At 48.1% G+C, this 16,583-nt stretch overlaps 2 protein-coding genes across 3 annotated transcripts in view; one reads left to right on the top strand and one right to left on the bottom strand.

Moving 5' to 3' along the window:
• Window positions 1-2,218, bottom strand: part of HIF3A (hypoxia inducible factor 3 subunit alpha) — a 31,534-nt gene extending 29,316 nt beyond the window's left edge. For both annotated transcript variants that reach the window (XM_069549247.1, XM_069549248.1), the window contains exon 1: window positions 2,132-2,218. In XM_069549247.1, the coding sequence (XP_069405348.1) occupies window positions 2,132-2,157 (26 nt within the window). In that variant the 5' untranslated portion in view covers window positions 2,158-2,218. The remainder of the gene's footprint in view (window positions 1-2,131) is intronic.
• LOC138418200 (insulin growth factor-like family member 1) overlaps window positions 1-16,583 on the top strand; it is a 52,660-nt gene that overhangs the window by 20,885 nt on the left and 15,192 nt on the right. The gene's annotated exons all lie outside the window — the stretch shown is intronic.

Raw genomic sequence — 16,583 nt, 5'->3', positions numbered from 1 at the left:
GCCCAGTGGACCCCTGTCCTTTCCCCTGCTCCCACCCCTGCTGCCTCCGGATTTCCCCAGCTGGCCCCATGCCCAGCCCTGGTCCAGCCCCTTGGCACTCTGCCCAGGTTGAGACGTGCAGCTGGAGCCCTGCCACCCTTCCTCTGTGTTCCAGCAGAGAACAGGGGGTGGAGCCAGACTGGGAGGCCCCAGGGTAAGGCCTGGGATGGGGACTAGGGCCTGGTGCCCCCCCTACCAGGAGAGGGAGAAGCCCACTTCTTCCCTGTCCTGAAGAAATTGCCCCTGAGAGCAAAGGAACGGAGAAAGTGGGGACACTGGCCCCACATTCGGGGCTGCTCCTGGGCCTCTCCTGACAATCAACTGGGTATTGGGGGTCTTGCAAAAAGTATAGAGGATCTGGGGGGCCTTAGGCTGAACCCATGCAAGGATCCTCTTGGCAATGCCCTGAGGTGGCCTGAAAAGGCCAGAGGCAGGGTTTGGGTTGGAGAAGGGACTTGGGGCAGGGGGTTGGGAGAGTCTCTCTACTCCTGACTCTGCGCATTCCCAAGGACCTGGTAATCCAGTGGGGTGCCTGTACCCCAAGTTCTCTGTTCTCTGGGAACCCTCTGACCTAGGAGACACCCAGGGCCAAGTGCCCATCGGGGCTTCCCGAGAATCACCTTTGCCTGGGGTGGGATGGCAGTTAGCCAGAGCTGGAAGAGGGGGAAGGAAGTATGGGGGCCCACTCACCATCACCCAGACCCTCTTTGGCCCAAATGCCATCCTAAGGGTGCAGGAGGGGATGGAGCGTGGCCGGGATCCGGGTGCAAGTTATGAGTGGGTGGTGCGCAGGCTCAGATGACACCAAAGGAAAGGGCTGTCCTTAGATGGGGAGGGGGTGAGCGCCCCCAGCTCAGCCAAGAGGGGCCCTCACCCAGCCAGGAGGGGCTGGGCCAGGGCTGGCCCAGAAAGGGTGGGATAGAGTTTCCCTGGCAGGCCCAGAGCCAGAGACTAGAATAGAATTGGTGGGGGAGTATAGGTGAGGGGGGGGAGGGATGTGAAAACATGGGGGTGTAGACAGATCCAATCAGACCTGTGAAGCCAGGGAGGAGGGAAGGGGGTGAGGCTTCCTGGACGCCTCAGATTGGACGGGAGAAATCAAGGGCTTGAGATACTTTCCGGGGTTCCATGCAAACATGGCCAGACAGGACCCCCTGGCTGTGGACCCAGAACACCAGTTCCCTGTGCTGCCCAGAAGGTCTGCACCTGTTGGGAAGGGAACACAGAAACCCACTCCCTGCCCAGGATGACCTAGCTGGCTGCTGCAGCAGGGGGCGCACCCATCACAGCTCGCACTGAAGCAGGCATAGCACCCTCTCTGGGGTCTTCCCAAATAAGGCTTGGGTGCCGCTTCCCACTGTCAAAGGGACTGGGTGGGGTTGGAGGAGTCAGATAAGAGGCTAGACTTTGGGAAGTGGGTCAGGCTGTTTTCCTATTATTAAAGGGATGACCCTACCTTTCACAAGAATACAAGGAAAGCCCTTGGGAAGGGTCTCCCAGGTGGCTCCTGAATCTGCCTATTCCTAGGCAACCCAAGGTTTGGGAAACAGTATCAGGGAGGGTCCAGTTACGGAGGTTCCCTCTTGAATCAATAGCCGACTCCCAATTCCAAGGGACTCCGTTTATCTGGGAAGGCTCAATTCGGGGCCGTCCTGTATCTCCTAGGACCCCAGGGGTCTTGCGTCAAAGAACAGCCTCAATTCTGGGGGCTCGGAGGCCAGAAAAGTTACTTACTCTGAAGAGGGAAAATGCCTCCCGCAGAAGCCTGGGAACTGCTCAAATGCAACCGCCCCAATTCCGTGGGGACCCCGAGTTTCACCCCTAATCAGAAAGGGAAGCGAACCCGGAGCAGCAGGAAACCGGGGATCAAGACCCCGAAGTCGCTCCTGGCTAGAGGGGCGTGGCAGCCTGGACTTGGGGGAAATGCCCCCACCCCTGCGATCCCCTAGGGTGGAAGGTGCGGCGGGGATGTGCCTGCAACCGCCCGTCCGAGGGCACCCTAGGCTTGCACCCGCTCCTTCCCCTCCCTGCTCAGGGGTCGCTGGAAGAAGAGCCCCCAGTTCTCATCACTCCTGCCCGCGAAGCCCAGTACCTTGCGCGCTGTAGTCCCAGCGCCATGACTCGCCAGTCGCAGCTCCGGAGCCCTTCGAGGCCCCTAGCCCCCTCCCCTGCCCCGCGAGCCCCCTCCTCAGCCCCTCCTCCCGCTGCACGGTTGGCTGCCCCGCGCCCTGCCCGCGGCTCTGATTGGCTGATGGGTCAGTCACTTCCAAGAAAGAGGCGGGACCAGAGACCGAGCCTTAGAACGCCAGGCGTGTGTGTGTGCAGGGGGCGGGTACCGAGGAATACACACACACACACACCGCCACACCCCTTGCCGCGGACTTCTAGGCAGTGTCACCCGCACGGTGCACAGTCGGCGGGCCTCGCCTTCTGGCCCAGTCTATCCCGCCAAGTTCCGACACCGACACTCTTCTGAACCCACCTAGTTCGCTCTGTCCCTCACATCCCAGCCCCCACCCTCTAACTCCCACCCCCGGCTCACCCCTCCACTTTCTACCCCCAGATGGGCCCCTCCGACTTCCAATCCCACCCCCTCCAGTGGCCAAGCCCTGCCTCCGGAGTCGCCCAGCTCCACCTACTCTGTCTCGTCTTCCCCATCCACCGAGCCCCCCGCTTTTCCTCTTCGCCCCCAACTCCCAACCCCACCCACCCCAGTTCTACAGTCCCTCCCCTTCTGTACCGCACCGTCCCCTCTCAGTTCCCTGCCCCTTCTTTCCACCCGCTCATCCCTCCGTCTCGCCCCCATACCCCCTGGTCCGCGCTCCTCTGGTCTGGCACCCCCTCAGTCCCCAACCCCGCCTCCTTGCCTCTTGAACTCTCTTTGCAGGTTCTCTCTGGTGAGTGATTAAGTTTATGTCAGGCAAATTTTCAAAACTCAATCACACCCACTCTTCAGAAGAGCGGAGATGTGGTAGCTTTCTACCAGTGAAATAAGTAAGAAGGTAGACAGGGAGTGTTACAATTGGCTAAAGTGGGTGTTAATCCACCGCAGGTCAATATTCTGGATACAGCTTTGGGCAGAGAAAAGGACACTATAGCAGAAGTCTGTGGATTTTGCCCACCCTAGTATCCCGTTCAGTTTTCTTTTGGGGAACTTCTTCTCTCTTCTTTATTTATTTATTAAATACTTTTACTTATTTATTTATTTGGCCGCACCGGGTCTTAGTTGCAGCACGTGGGATCTCTAGTTGCAACATACGAACTCTTAGTTGCAGCATGTAGGATATAGTTCCCTGACCAGAGATCAAACCCAAGCCCACATGCATTGGGAGTGCAGAGGTTCAGCCATTGGACAACCAGGGAAGTCCCTCGGTCTATTTAATTTGAGCAGGACTGGCCGTAACCCTCCCATCACCAGCTCCAGGGACTGGTGATAGGTTGGTTTAGTCACTAAGTCATGTCAGACTCTTGCAACCCCATGGACTGTAGCCCACCAGACTCCTCTGTCCATGGGATTTCCCAGGCAAGAACACTGAAGAGGGTTGCCGTTTCCTCCTCCAAGGGATCATCTCAACCCAGGGATCGAACCCAGGTCTCCTGCATTGGCAATTGGATTTTTTACCACTTAGCCACCACGGACTAGACCTAGCCAGTTTATTCTGTTTCTCAGATCACAGTGATTAGTTCAGGGAAGGTATGTGACCTAACCTAGCCTAGTGACAACCAGCCCTGAGACATTTGCTGCAACTATCATGAAAGATGTTCTCTTTCTCCTGGAGTTGCCAAGCTAGTGGGATGTGAACCTGGAGCTTACAGGGCTCTGTTGCCAAGAAAGGCTTTATGAGATGAATGTCAACACAGGGGAAAGCAGAAATGAAAGTTTGTGAAAGATAGTCTTGACACTAGCACTTAGGTGCCTGAATCTGGCCTTACCTGAACACCATTTTAATCATGGAACAATTATGGGGTTTTTGGTGGTTGCTGTTGTTGTTAATATTGTTTTATTTATTTACTCTGTGCTTAGATTAGTTGAGTTGATGTCAGCTGCTTACCCTCCAAAGAATCTGGATAAACTGAGGGACTATGTCCTAAACCTCAGGAGAGAGATGTGTGAATGAGAGGCCAAATCTAGAAAAGGCTGCAGGAGAAGCAGTATTCTATTCAAGGGAGCAGGGGTTATCCAACTCACAGCAGAAAGCCAATCTGAGGCCTTACGGTGTCCAAGGAAAACTAGCATATGTTAAACAAAATTAAAACAGGACTAAAACTTATACACATAGATGCGCCAGGCATCTATGATCTAGGTATGATCTAGGTATGATCTAAGTTTAATGTTTTAAACTTCACTTGGTTGTTCCTGGCAGCAAAAGCAATACAGGAAATGTGTTTGTTGAAATAGTTTCTAAGTTTTGCTAAAAGGATATGTCTGAGGGACTTCCCTGGTGGTCCGGTGGCTAAGACTCTGTGCTCCCAAAGCAGGGGTCCCGAGTTCAATCCCTGGTCAGGGAACCAAATCCCATATGCTACAAATAAGGTTTCACACGCCGCAATAAGAAGATCCTGCATGCCACGACTTAGATCAAAGATCCCATATGTTGCAGCAAAGATACGATGCAGTCAAATAAATTGATTGATTTTTTAAAAAGGAGTGAATTTTTTTTTTTTTTTTTGCCTGAGCTGCATGGCTTATGGGATCGAGCCTACCTAGTTCACTACGAGGGATCAAACCCAGGCAGGCCCCTGGCAAGGGAAGCTGAAATGATCTGATGCTTCCTCACTCACCTTCCTGGTGGTTGATGCTGCCTGTCACCTAGAACCTCCCCTGGGGACTGTGGCTAGAGCATCTACATGTGGTCCTTCCATGTGGCTGCCTGGGCTTCCTCCCATCATAGCCGCCAAGTCCCAGTGGAGAGGAAGACTGAGTGAGAACACACGCAGAAGCTGTGTCTCCTTTACAACCTAGCCTTGGGAGTCATCCAACGTCACTTCCCGCGCATTCCTTCCGTCAAGGCAATCACAAAATACTGCCCAGTGGAGGGAAAGAGACTCCACATCTCGATGGGAAAGATCAAGCTTCCACAGGGAAGAACATGTGGACCTGGAAACATTACTGCAGCTATTTTGGGGAAATATCTGCCACGCTTTTTACAGAACATTACCTTGGAGTTCTGCCTACAAGCAGTGCCGTGGAGGTGGAGTCTTAGGGTTTGGGATATTGGAAGAAAAAATGCGTATTTTATCAACAGGGAAATAGGGTTCAGCAACAAAACCCCAGAACCACGAACATACCCAGTCTGACGAGTCAGCATTACTGGCTACTGTTTTCTGGGCATCTGCTTGGGCATTTTACCTGCTGACGTTCACTTTATGACTCACTTTCCCTGCTGTCGAAGCCTGGGGGGAATAGCTCCTAGCCGTTCCACAGCCGCCACCTCTTGTGATCTAATTCTTTTTTAAATTTCTAAACATATTTATTTATTTGGCTGCACCTGGTCTTAGTTGTGGTAGGTGTGATCTAGTTCCCTGACCAGGGATCAGACTCGGGCCCCCTGCATTAGGAGCTGAGTCTTAACTGCCGGACCTCCAGGGAAGTCCCATCTTGTGATTTGATCTTATCTCAGCTCTCCCCGTCCCTGACTCTGACTGTTAATAATATGGGCTTATAAAGATCAGCTGGCATTCCTGGAACACTGCCAGGAGCAGAAAATCCCTCCAAACTAGAGCCAAGCCAGCCTGGAACCAGACGATGGATTAAATAGGACGAGCCCTCAGTGCTATGCACGGGCTCTATGCTGAGTGCAATTCCTGCTCTTTCTGGAACATCAGGACAGCTCCATTAGATGGGCTCCATTATTTTCCTGCTGATCAATGGTTATGATCCATGGTTCTACAGCCAGCCTGCTTGGGTTCAAATTTTCCCTCCATCACTTGCCAGCTGTGTGAGCTTGGGCATGTTGCTTAACTTCTCCGTGACTGAGTCATTTCTGTAAAATGCTTTTAGTTTAAAAATAGAAAAACCCTGAAGTAGATCAGACTATTGTTTCCAAATCTTCACTCCCCTGCCAGTCAAGGGGCTCCATTCTGGAGGGTGAACGGGCATAGCTCAGGCAGGCACGGTCACTACGTGTCCACACGCAGACATGTCCGTGTGCCTTTTGATGTCACACACATAGGTGTCATGTAACAGGCTGCCATTAACACACAAGTCAGTAGCAACACATGGATTCTGACAAGTGCACGTGCTAGCACATACCGTGATTGAGATCTATGTCTTGGCCTTGTTGTTTAGTCGCTAAGTTGTGTCCTACAACTCTTTTCCCACCCCATGGACTGCAGCCCGCCAGGCTCCTCTATCCATGAGATTTCCCAGGCAAGAATGTTGGAGTGGGTTGCCATTTCCTTCTCCAGGGGATCTCCCCAACCCTGGGATGGAAACCGGGTCTCTTGCGTTGGCAGGCGGATTCTTTACAGCTGAGCCACCAGGGAAGCCCGTCTTGGCCTTAGGCATACCTTAATGTTAGCCTGCTTGTTGCTGTTGGCACGAGGATGCGTGTTGATGCATACACAGATAAGTGACGCGTGTAGGTAGCCGGGTTCTGTAACAACACCTGTCATCCATAAGACACTCGAAACTCACATGTATGACTGTAAGCACATGCATCTAAAAATCTCTTGCATCACATGGTTCTCTGCAAAGACTCTGACGTGTATGTTGGTGTAAACGTGGGAAACCACCCCGCTGCGGGGGTGATAGTGACTCAAGCCCCCCTGCGCGAGTGCTCCGCGCTTTGGCACGCCCTGCAGTGAAACCTCTCATTAGACTCTGGAGGCCAGGACGCCCCTCCCCAGTTCTCGAAGCCCCCCTGCTCCCTGGTACATCCCTCCTTCGCGGTTCAGTGAGCAAGTCTCAGCATTTGCAGCCATCCTGGGAGATGTGTGTAAATCTGTAAGTCTTCTGACATTTTGGTGGCCCTGGAATCCAGATTGTTGCGATGCACTGTGCAGCCTAGACCAGAAGGGGGTTTCCTGGGTTCCTGCTTGAATGGGGTGCAAGAAGAATCTCTTAACGACCGTCTTAGGCTACAGAGGCTCCCACTTTTACCTATCGCCAGCAAGAATTTTGCATATATATTAAAATCTATCAACAACCTCAGATATGTAGATGATGCCATTCTAATGGCAGAAAGCGAAAAGGACCTGAAGAGCCTCTTGATGAGGGTGAAAGAGGAAAGTGAAAAAGCTGGCTTAAAACTCAACATTCTGAAAACAAAGATCATGACATCCTGTCCCATCACTTCATGGCAAATAGAAGGGGGAAAGTGGAAACAATGAAAAGTGTTATTTTCTTGGGCTCCCAAATCACTGTGGACGGTGACTGCAGTTGTAAAATTAAAAGATGCTTGCTCCTTGGAAGGAAAGCTGTGACAAACCTAGACAGTATATTAAAAAGCAGAGGCTTCACTTTGCGGACAGTGGTTTGTATAGTCAAAGGTATGGTTTTTCCAATAGTCATGTAAATATGTGAGAGTTGGACCTTTATTTTTGGGAGCTCCCAAATGACTGCAGATGGTGACTGCAGCCATGAAATTAAGATGCTTGATCCTTGGAAGAAAAGTTATGACCAACCTAGATAGCATATTAAAAAGCATAGTCAAAGCTATGGTTTTTCCAGTAGTCATGTATGGATGTGAGAGTTGGACTATAAAGAAAGCTGAGCGCCAAAGAATTGATGCTTTTGAACTGTGGTGCTAGAGAAGACTCTTGAGAATCCCTTGGACTGCAAGGAGATCCAACCAGTCCATCCTAAAGGAAATCAGTCCTGAATATTCATTGGAAGGACTGATCCTGAAGTTGAAACTCCAATACTTTGTCCACCTGATGCAAAGAACTGACTCATTTGAAAAGACCCTGCTGCTGGGAAAGATTGAAGGCAGGAAGAGAAGGATCAGCGGAGGATGAGATGGAGTTTGAGTAAACTCCGGGAGTTGGTGATGGACAAGAAGGCCTGGAGTGCTACAGCCCATGGGGTCACAAAGAGTCGGACACAACTGAGCGACTGAACTGAACTGAATATGCTCATCATATTAGAGAATCATAGCACTGACATTCCCCGTCTTTAGGGTATTTGAGTGCCAGACAAATTAGCCAGTCGCTCTGTTTTTTCTTCTCTCTTAATAGATATATGAATGTTTTCATTTAGCCCTTATTTCAAAATGTTGTCTATCAAGAAAGATAGACATTTGACTGGATCTTGTCGTATTCACTTTAAATCTAAACTTATTAGTCATCAAAAGCAGGGACATCCGGCCCTGTAATGTCTGAGAATGTCGACCTAGTGGATCACTTCCTACTTATCATAAATTACAGACTCACCATCAGTCGTCCACAATTCTGAGATCCAAAGAGCTCTGAAAAGGAGAGCATGCCATCGAGTCCACTTGACGGCAAAGGCTGACCCCACATGGACCACTCTGGTGATCTATATTTATCCCACTGTGGTGTAAACAGCCCACATTTCACTGCGGGAATATTGATCTGTTTGCTTCCAGGACTCACTCTGAACCCAGGTGGGCTGACCTCATACATGTCACGTATACAAACCACCTTTCTAAAAATCAAACACCTCCTTCATTCTTAAACACACATGCTTAGTAAAGGACTGTCGAGCTTATTTTTCTTTGGGTTCTTTTCTAAACTACAGATAATATCTTGCCATCTCTTCTAAATTAATTTTTTTTTGGTTGCGTTGGGGTCTTTGTTTCTGGGTGGGCTTTCCCTAGTTGCGGAGCACAGGTTCTAGGTGGATGGGTTTCGGTAGCTGCAGCATGTGGGCTCAGGAGCTTCGGCTCGCAGGCTCTAGAGCTTGGGCTTTGTAGTTGTGGTGCATGGGCCTAAATGCTCCATGACATGTGGGATCTTCCTGCACCAGGGATTGAACCCGGATCCCTGGCATTGGCGGGCAGCTTCTTATCCAGTGCACCACCAGGGAAGTCCTACCATAATTTTTAGAGATTATAGGTACAGATGAGTTAGTCTGTGCATGAATTTCATTTCCTGGTAACAAAAGGAATATATTTTAAAATCTATTATTTTTAAAGGGGGTACTGGATTGAATAGATTTTGTATCTATTATTACAATCAATTGAAATGATTATATCACTAAGCCAGTGATTCCCAAAGCATGGTCTGCAGACCCCTGGGAGTCTCTGAGCTCCTTTCATGAGCTCTGTAGGATCAAAACTACTTGCATCAGGATACTAAGATGTTATTGGTGTTACTCTTTTAAAAATTTATTTGGCTGTGCCAGGTCTTAGCAGCATGTGGGAGTCTAGTTGCCTGACCAGAGTTCAAACCCAGATCGCCTGTATTAGGAGTGTGGAGCACTAGCCACTGGATCACCAGGGAAGTCCCCTGGCCTTACGCTACTTCCCACTATAAGGTAAAGTTTTCCAGAGGCTATGTGGTACTTGATTATGTCATTGCTCTGATATTAACATGCAGTGTATTTATCATTCCTACTTTCCAATCAATAAATAAATCTTTAAAAAGTTATCGGTTTAGGGGCTTCCCTAGTCATCCAGTGACTGGGGCTCCATGATCCCAGTGCATTACAGGGGGCCCGGGTTCAACTCCTGGTTGGGGAACTAGATGCCACTTGCCACAACTGAGACCCAGTACAGCCAAATAAATAAGAATTTTTAAGAATGATCAGTTTAGATTCATATATGGTAAATTGGAAGACCTGTCCTTTAGTGTGGTGGTGCCAGCTCTTACTGGCTCAGGAGAGTGAATTGTTTAATTTCTGATCATATGTGCCAATTGTTAAATCTTTGGTAGCATGAAATGGGTCATGGTTTGGAGGATTTACACCACAGAGACATTATATCACGGATTTTTTTTCAGAGAGCTGGATGAACATCACACCATATTGTGTATCACCCCCACCAACACAGACTCTTCAGGATCCTGGAGATTTCCCAGGCAAGCCAGTGGTTAAGATTCCCATGCTCCCAATGCAGGGGAGCACCCATTTGATCCCTGGTCAGGGAACTAAAATCCTGCATATTTCCCAGTGTGGCTAAAAGAAAGAAATAAAGAGATGTTATAAAAATGATTCTTCTTTCCTCGATAATTTTTAAGAATATGAGGGCGTTCTGAGACCAAATCATATCAGAACCAGTCCTCTATCTAAACGAAAAGCAATCAAGCCCTAATCTAAGCCTGACGCGCCCCCTGGTGGATGTGATGATATACACACCCCCAAACATACACACCTAAAAAGTGCGTGTATGTGTGTGTGTCTGCTTGGTTGTGAAACAGCAATGTACACGTAAAGATCACAGTGGTCACGTATTTTAACACTTTCCGTTTACTTTTATAACTTTATTTATTACTTCTGGGTGTCCTGGGTCTTCTTTGCGGTGTGCGTGTTTCTCGCTGCTGTGACGTCTCTTGTCGCAGGGCACGCGCTGAGGGGGCACGGGTTTCAGTGCTTACAGCTCGTGAGCTTAGTCGTTTCAGCTCCCAGGCTCAGTAGTTGTGGCCCACGGGCTTAGTTGCCCAGTGGCATGTGGGATCTTCCTGGACCAGGGATCCCACTCACGGTCCCTGCATTGGCAGGCAGATTCTTAACCACTGGACCACCAGGGAAATTCAGTCTTCACTCTTACAGGCCAATTATTTTGTAGAACAGCCCTCGATTCGGGGTTGTCTGATGTTTGCTCATCATTCGCTCCAGGATACGTATCTCTGGTAGGAACACTATAGAAGGGATTCCGTTTTCTTACTGCGTCCTTTCCTGGGACACGTGATTCTGATTTGTATCATTATCCATGAAATTAACTTTGATTACTTTTAATGATTTGAGCCTGTCAATATCTCTTGTTTTTGTATTGTTTAGTCGCTAAGTTGTGTCTGACTCTTTCGTGACCCCATGGGCTGTAGCCCACCAGGTTCCTCTGTCCATGGGATTTCCCAGGCAAGAATACTGGAGTGGGTTGTCACTTCCTTCTCCAGGGGATCTTCCTGACCTGGGGATGGAACCTGTGTCTTCTGCATTGACAGGCGGATTCTTTTCTGCTGAGCCCAGGGAAGCCCACCCGGGAAGAATGCTTGTGTATAATGGAGGCACTTTCCCCTCTGTGATCTGTGCTTCCACCAGATGGCGCATAGCATTCCTTCAAGTTACAATGTCGACAGCCATTCATCGCCGGTTATTGCTTAGATCCATTCATCCACGAGTCACAAAAATAGTAATCATGTAATCCTGCCCTTTATTCCAGGCTTTTTTTGTTTGGATTACTTCTATGAAGAAAAAAATTCTTTCTACACTAACTGTATGTCCTGAGGTCCAGGTCTTACGTGAAAGGCAAAATAAATACTTGATTTTGGGGGGGACCAATTCTCATAATACTGACCTGGTTCCCTGATCCTGTAACAGGAAGAAGGCTTGTCCTTTTCTCTCCTGTCCATGGAGGAAAAAAGTGTCAGAAGACAAAGTTCAACTGAGTTAATTTTAAAGATCTTATTGGTTTTATTCAAATACTCATGAGTTGGGTAGTATCCAGTTTAGCAGATGGAGAGGGGTACCAGGTGCTGTCATAAATCCTGTCTGTTCCCATAACAGGCACAAGTCCTTTACACCCCAAAGGCATAAAGGCTGTCAGTATAGATGTTAACCTTCATTCCTCCGCCCTTAAGGCAATTCGAGTGAAAGTCATTCATTCACCTTTCTGAACTCACTTAGCAGGACCTACTATGGGGCTTCCCTGGTGGCACAATGGTAAAGAATCCACCAGCCAGTGCAGGAGACGCTGGTTTGATCCCTGGGTTGGAAAGATTCCCTGGAGACGGAAATGGCAATCCACTCCAGTATTCTTGCCTGGAGAATCCCATGAACAGAGGAGCCTGGCGGGCTACAGTCCATGGGGTCACAAAAGAGTCAGACATGACTGAGCAACTGAGCACAACCTGCTGCTGCTGCTGCTGCTAAGTCGCTTTAGTCGAGTCCAACTCTGTGCGACCCCATAGAAAGCAGCCCACCAGGCTCCCCCATCCCTGGGATTCTCCAAGCAAGAATACTAGAGTGGGTTGCCATTTCCTTCTCCAATGCATGAAAGTGAAAAGTGAAAGTGAAGTCGCTCAGTCGTGTCCAAGAGCACAGCATAGGGCTTGCTATTCAAAAGGTTGTGTTGATTACGGGTAGGGTTTCCTGCCTAGAAAATCCCGTACTCTTCTTGGAGGTAAGAACCTTGGACATGAAAAGTAAGATCAACTTGGAGAAGAGGGATTTCTGACAAATCTAATCTAGGACAAGATAATAATCTGATATTGGCGGCACCATTTGGGGATGTCCGATCAGGGGGTAAAAGAAGCAAGGCGTCAGGGTTAAGGTTTTGACAGGGGTGTATGTGAGAGGCGGAGAGTAGGTCTGTAGAGACATGAGAGGTTCTGTGTGTTCTTGTTAAATGATCGGTCTTCACAGCCTGAGGGACTCAAAACCAAATCATAGATGACATAGAAGTTTGGGAGTTGCACACACAGCACCTTAGGAGCATGTGCTCAAGGACAGGAATCCCTCCCTCAGAATCACTAATTCTGCTTGTAAAAATATGAACTGGTTGATATCACGAATTACTGCTGCTGCTGCTGCCGTTGCTGATGCTAAGTCGCTTCCATTGTGTCCGACTCTGTGCGACCCCATAGATGGCAGCTCACCAGGCTCCCCCGTCCCTGAGATTCTCCAGGCAAGAACACTGGAGTGGTGCCGGGGTCCAGCCCCGGTGGATCCAGGGTAATTCAAAGGGGAGACGGAGTAGGCGTCCCAGGAAAGAACTTATTTAATTACAGATACATAGAGAGATTAGAAACGGATAGTGAAGTAGGAAAATTAGTGGAGAAAAAGAGGCTGAATAATTTGGTTTACGTGGAATACCAATCACCACCTATGTAGGCCACAGGCGTCTTTCCGTTCTCTGGAAGGAGAGGAGGCACTGAGGCCTCCCTGGTCCGATTTTAGAAGCCCAGGCAAGATTAGCAGGCTTGGTGAGTACCCACGTACCAGATGGGAATTCAGCCAGCAAAACGGAGAGCGAGAAAGAAATGACATGGGGGAATCAGTCTTTCCAGAAACTGATCCCATTTCTTTACTTTTAGGTTTGCTTATATACCTTTTGTTATAGATAGGGATGAATACAGAGTCATGCGGGGGTCAGCAGTCCTGACCTTCATCAAAATCAGGTGCTTCACATAAATATAAAAAAAGGTCTTAGGGGTTTTACATCATCTTCTGGACATGAGGCTTGCTGACATTTTATGATCCTTTCTTTCTTATAACAAAAAAACTTATTTTCTCCAAGGGTGTTTTTTTTTTAAACCAGGCACCACCCTCCAAATAAAGTTGCATTCCTATAGGGTGAGGGTATAGTGAGTTACAATCAAGAAAGGAATTTATTTAACCTAAGGTTAACATGATTAATCTTAAAGGTTAATACTTATTTCTCCTATATGCTAGTTACATTCATTATAAGGGCAGGGAATATGGAGATTTAGCAGCAAACATCAGCCCAACAAATGAAAACTCTTCACCAATGTTCCCCTTAAGATCTATTTAGTCGTAAGATAAAGTTACATTTTTACATAGCAAGGACACAGTGATTTATAACAAAGTACAGTGATCTATTACAAAAGAGAAAATTCATTAACTCAAAAAGTCTAGTATTGCTAACATCAAAAACTGCTGTATTTCCTTTTCTATATTCCAAATACATTGATTAATATATTCCCAGGTGCCTAAGGATATGGAGGCCTGGCAGCAATCATTGACTCAACAATGAGAAAAAGCCCTATGCTAATTAAGACTTTCAAAATACTCCAAACTCTCTGTGCTGTTTATGGTTGAGATGTAGTAAACAATCATGTGTATAGTGGCAGGAGTGTGGCTAATCCTGTCACACAAGCTAGTCTGCCAGCAGAGAGGTTTGACCTGAGACACCCTTGTCACGCCCAGGAATTTTCATTGACTGGAGCTGCAAGATTACTTCTTCTCCGAGAGAACCGGTGGGCAACAGCCCCCCTAAAGTCAGAGGTGTAGGTGAGAGCACGAAACAGTAAAGTAGGCAGACTCTGGTTTTGGGGGTAGATGCTCAGGAACAGGGGATTTCCTGAGGCTCGACCCGCCTTTGCGCATGCCGAAGCCTCCTTCCTCATGACCTTTGCCATGGGCGGAGTTCCTCACGCTGGCTCCCGGCAGAGTGGGTTGCCATTTCCTTCTCCAATGCATGAAAGTGAAAAGTGAAAGTGAAGTCACTCAGTCGTGTCCAACTTCTAGCAACCCCGTGGACTGCAGCCCACCAGGCTCCTCCATCCATGGGATTTTCCAGGCAAGAGCACTGGAGTGGGGTGCCATTGCAAGAAACACGACTATAATGAGGTACCACCTCATAGTGCTCAGAATGGCCATGATTTAGTCTAAAATTAATAAATCCTGGAGAGGGTGTGGAAAAAAGGGAGCCCTTCTACACTGTTGGTGGGAATGTAAGCTGGTGCAGCCGCTATGGAAAACAGCACGGAGGTTCCTCAGAAAATTAAAAATAGAACTACCATATGATCCAGCAATCCCATTCCTGGGCATATATATTCAGAGAAGACTACAATTCAAAAAGATGCATGCACCCCTCTGATCATAGCGGCACTATTCCTGATAGCCAAGAGATGGAATGGTTTGCCTTGGAGACGAACAGAGATCATTCTGTCATTTTTGAGATTGCATCCAAGTACTGCATTTTGGACTCTCTTGTTGACCACGATGGCTACTCCATTTCTTCTGAGGGATTCCTACCCGCACTAGTAGATATAATGGTCATCTGAGTTAAATCCACCCATTCCAGTCCATTTGAGTTCACTGATTCCTAGAATGTCGACATTCACCCTTGTCATCTCTTGTTTGACCACTTCCAATTTGCCTTGATTCGTGGACCTGACATTTCAGGTTCCTATGCAATATTGCTCTTTACAGCATCGGATCTTGCTTCTATCCCCAGTCACATCCACAACTGGGTATTCTTTTTGCTTTGGCTCCATCCCTTCATTCTTTCTGGAGTTATTTTGCCACTGATCTCCAGTAGCATATTGGGCACCTAATGACCTGGGGAGCTCCTCTTTTGGTATCCTATCATTTTGCCTTTTCATACTGTTCATGGGGTTCTCAAGGCAAGAATACTGAAGTGGCTTGCCATTCCCTTCTCCAGTGGACCACGCTCTGACAGACCTCTCCACCATGACCTGCCCGTCTTGGGTTGCCCCGCAGGCATGGCTTGGTTTCATTGCCTTAGTTGGCAAAGTAATGTCTCTGCTTTTGAATATACTATCTAGGTTGGTTATAACTTTTCTTCCAAGGAGTAAGCATCTTTTAATTTCATGGCTGCAGTCACCATCTGCAGTGATTTTGGAGACCCCAAAAATAAAGTCTGACACTGTTTCTACTGTATCCCCATCTATTTCCCATGAAGTGATGGGACCAGATGCCATGATCTTCGTTTTCTGAATGTTGAGCTTTAAGCCAACTTTTTCATTCTCCTCTTTCACTTTCATCAAGAGGGTTTTTAGCTCCTCTTCACTTTCTGCCATAAGGGTGGTGTCATCTGCATATCTGAGGTTATTGATATTGCTCCCGGCAATCTTGATTCCAGCTTGTGTTTCTTCCAGTCCAGCGTTTCTCATGATGTACTCCGCATATAAGTTAAATAAGCAGGGTGACAATATACAGCCTTGACATACTCCTTTTCCTATTTGGAACCAGTCTGTTGTTCCATGTCTGGTTCTAACTGTTGCTTCCTGACCTGCATACAGATTTCTCAAGAGGCAGGTCAGGTGGTCTGGTATTCCCATCTCTCTCAGAATTTTCCACAGTTTATTGTGATCCACACAGTCAAAGGCTTTGGCATAGTCAATAAAGCAGAAATAGATGTTTTTCTGGAACTCTTGCTTTTTCCATGATCCAGTGGATGTTGGCAATTTGATCTCTGGTTCCTCTGCCTTTTCTAAAACCAGCTTGAACATCAGGGAGTTCACGGTTCACGTATTGCTGAAGCCTGGCTTGGAGAATTTTGAGCATTACTTTACTAGCATGTGAGATGAGTGCAATTGTGCGGTAGTTTGAGCATTCTTTGGCATTGCCTTTCTTTGGGATTGGAATGAAAACTGGAATTTCTTTGGAAGGAATGATGCTAAAGCTGAAGCTCCAGTACTTTGGCCACCTCATGTGAAGAGTTGACTCATTGGAAAAGACTCTGATGCTGGGAGGGATTGGGAGCAGGAGGAGAAGGGGACGACTGAGGACGAGATGGCTGGATGGCATCACGGACTCAATGGACGTGAGTCTGAGTGAACTCCGGGAGATGGTGATGGACAGGGAGGCCTGGCATGCTGCGATTCATGGGGTCGCAAAGAGTCAGACACGACTGAGCGACTGAACTGAACTGAAGAGATGGAAGCCATCTAAATGTCCATCAAGGGATGAGTGGATAAAGACGTGGTGCATATAT

This window comes from Ovis canadensis, chromosome 14 (genome assembly GCF_042477335.2).
Source record: "Ovis canadensis isolate MfBH-ARS-UI-01 breed Bighorn chromosome 14, ARS-UI_OviCan_v2, whole genome shotgun sequence".
Lineage (NCBI taxonomy): Eukaryota > Metazoa > Chordata > Mammalia > Artiodactyla > Bovidae > Ovis > Ovis canadensis.
The sequence above is the reverse complement of the archived record's forward strand: the minus strand, read 5'-3'. Positions and strand labels throughout refer to the sequence as shown.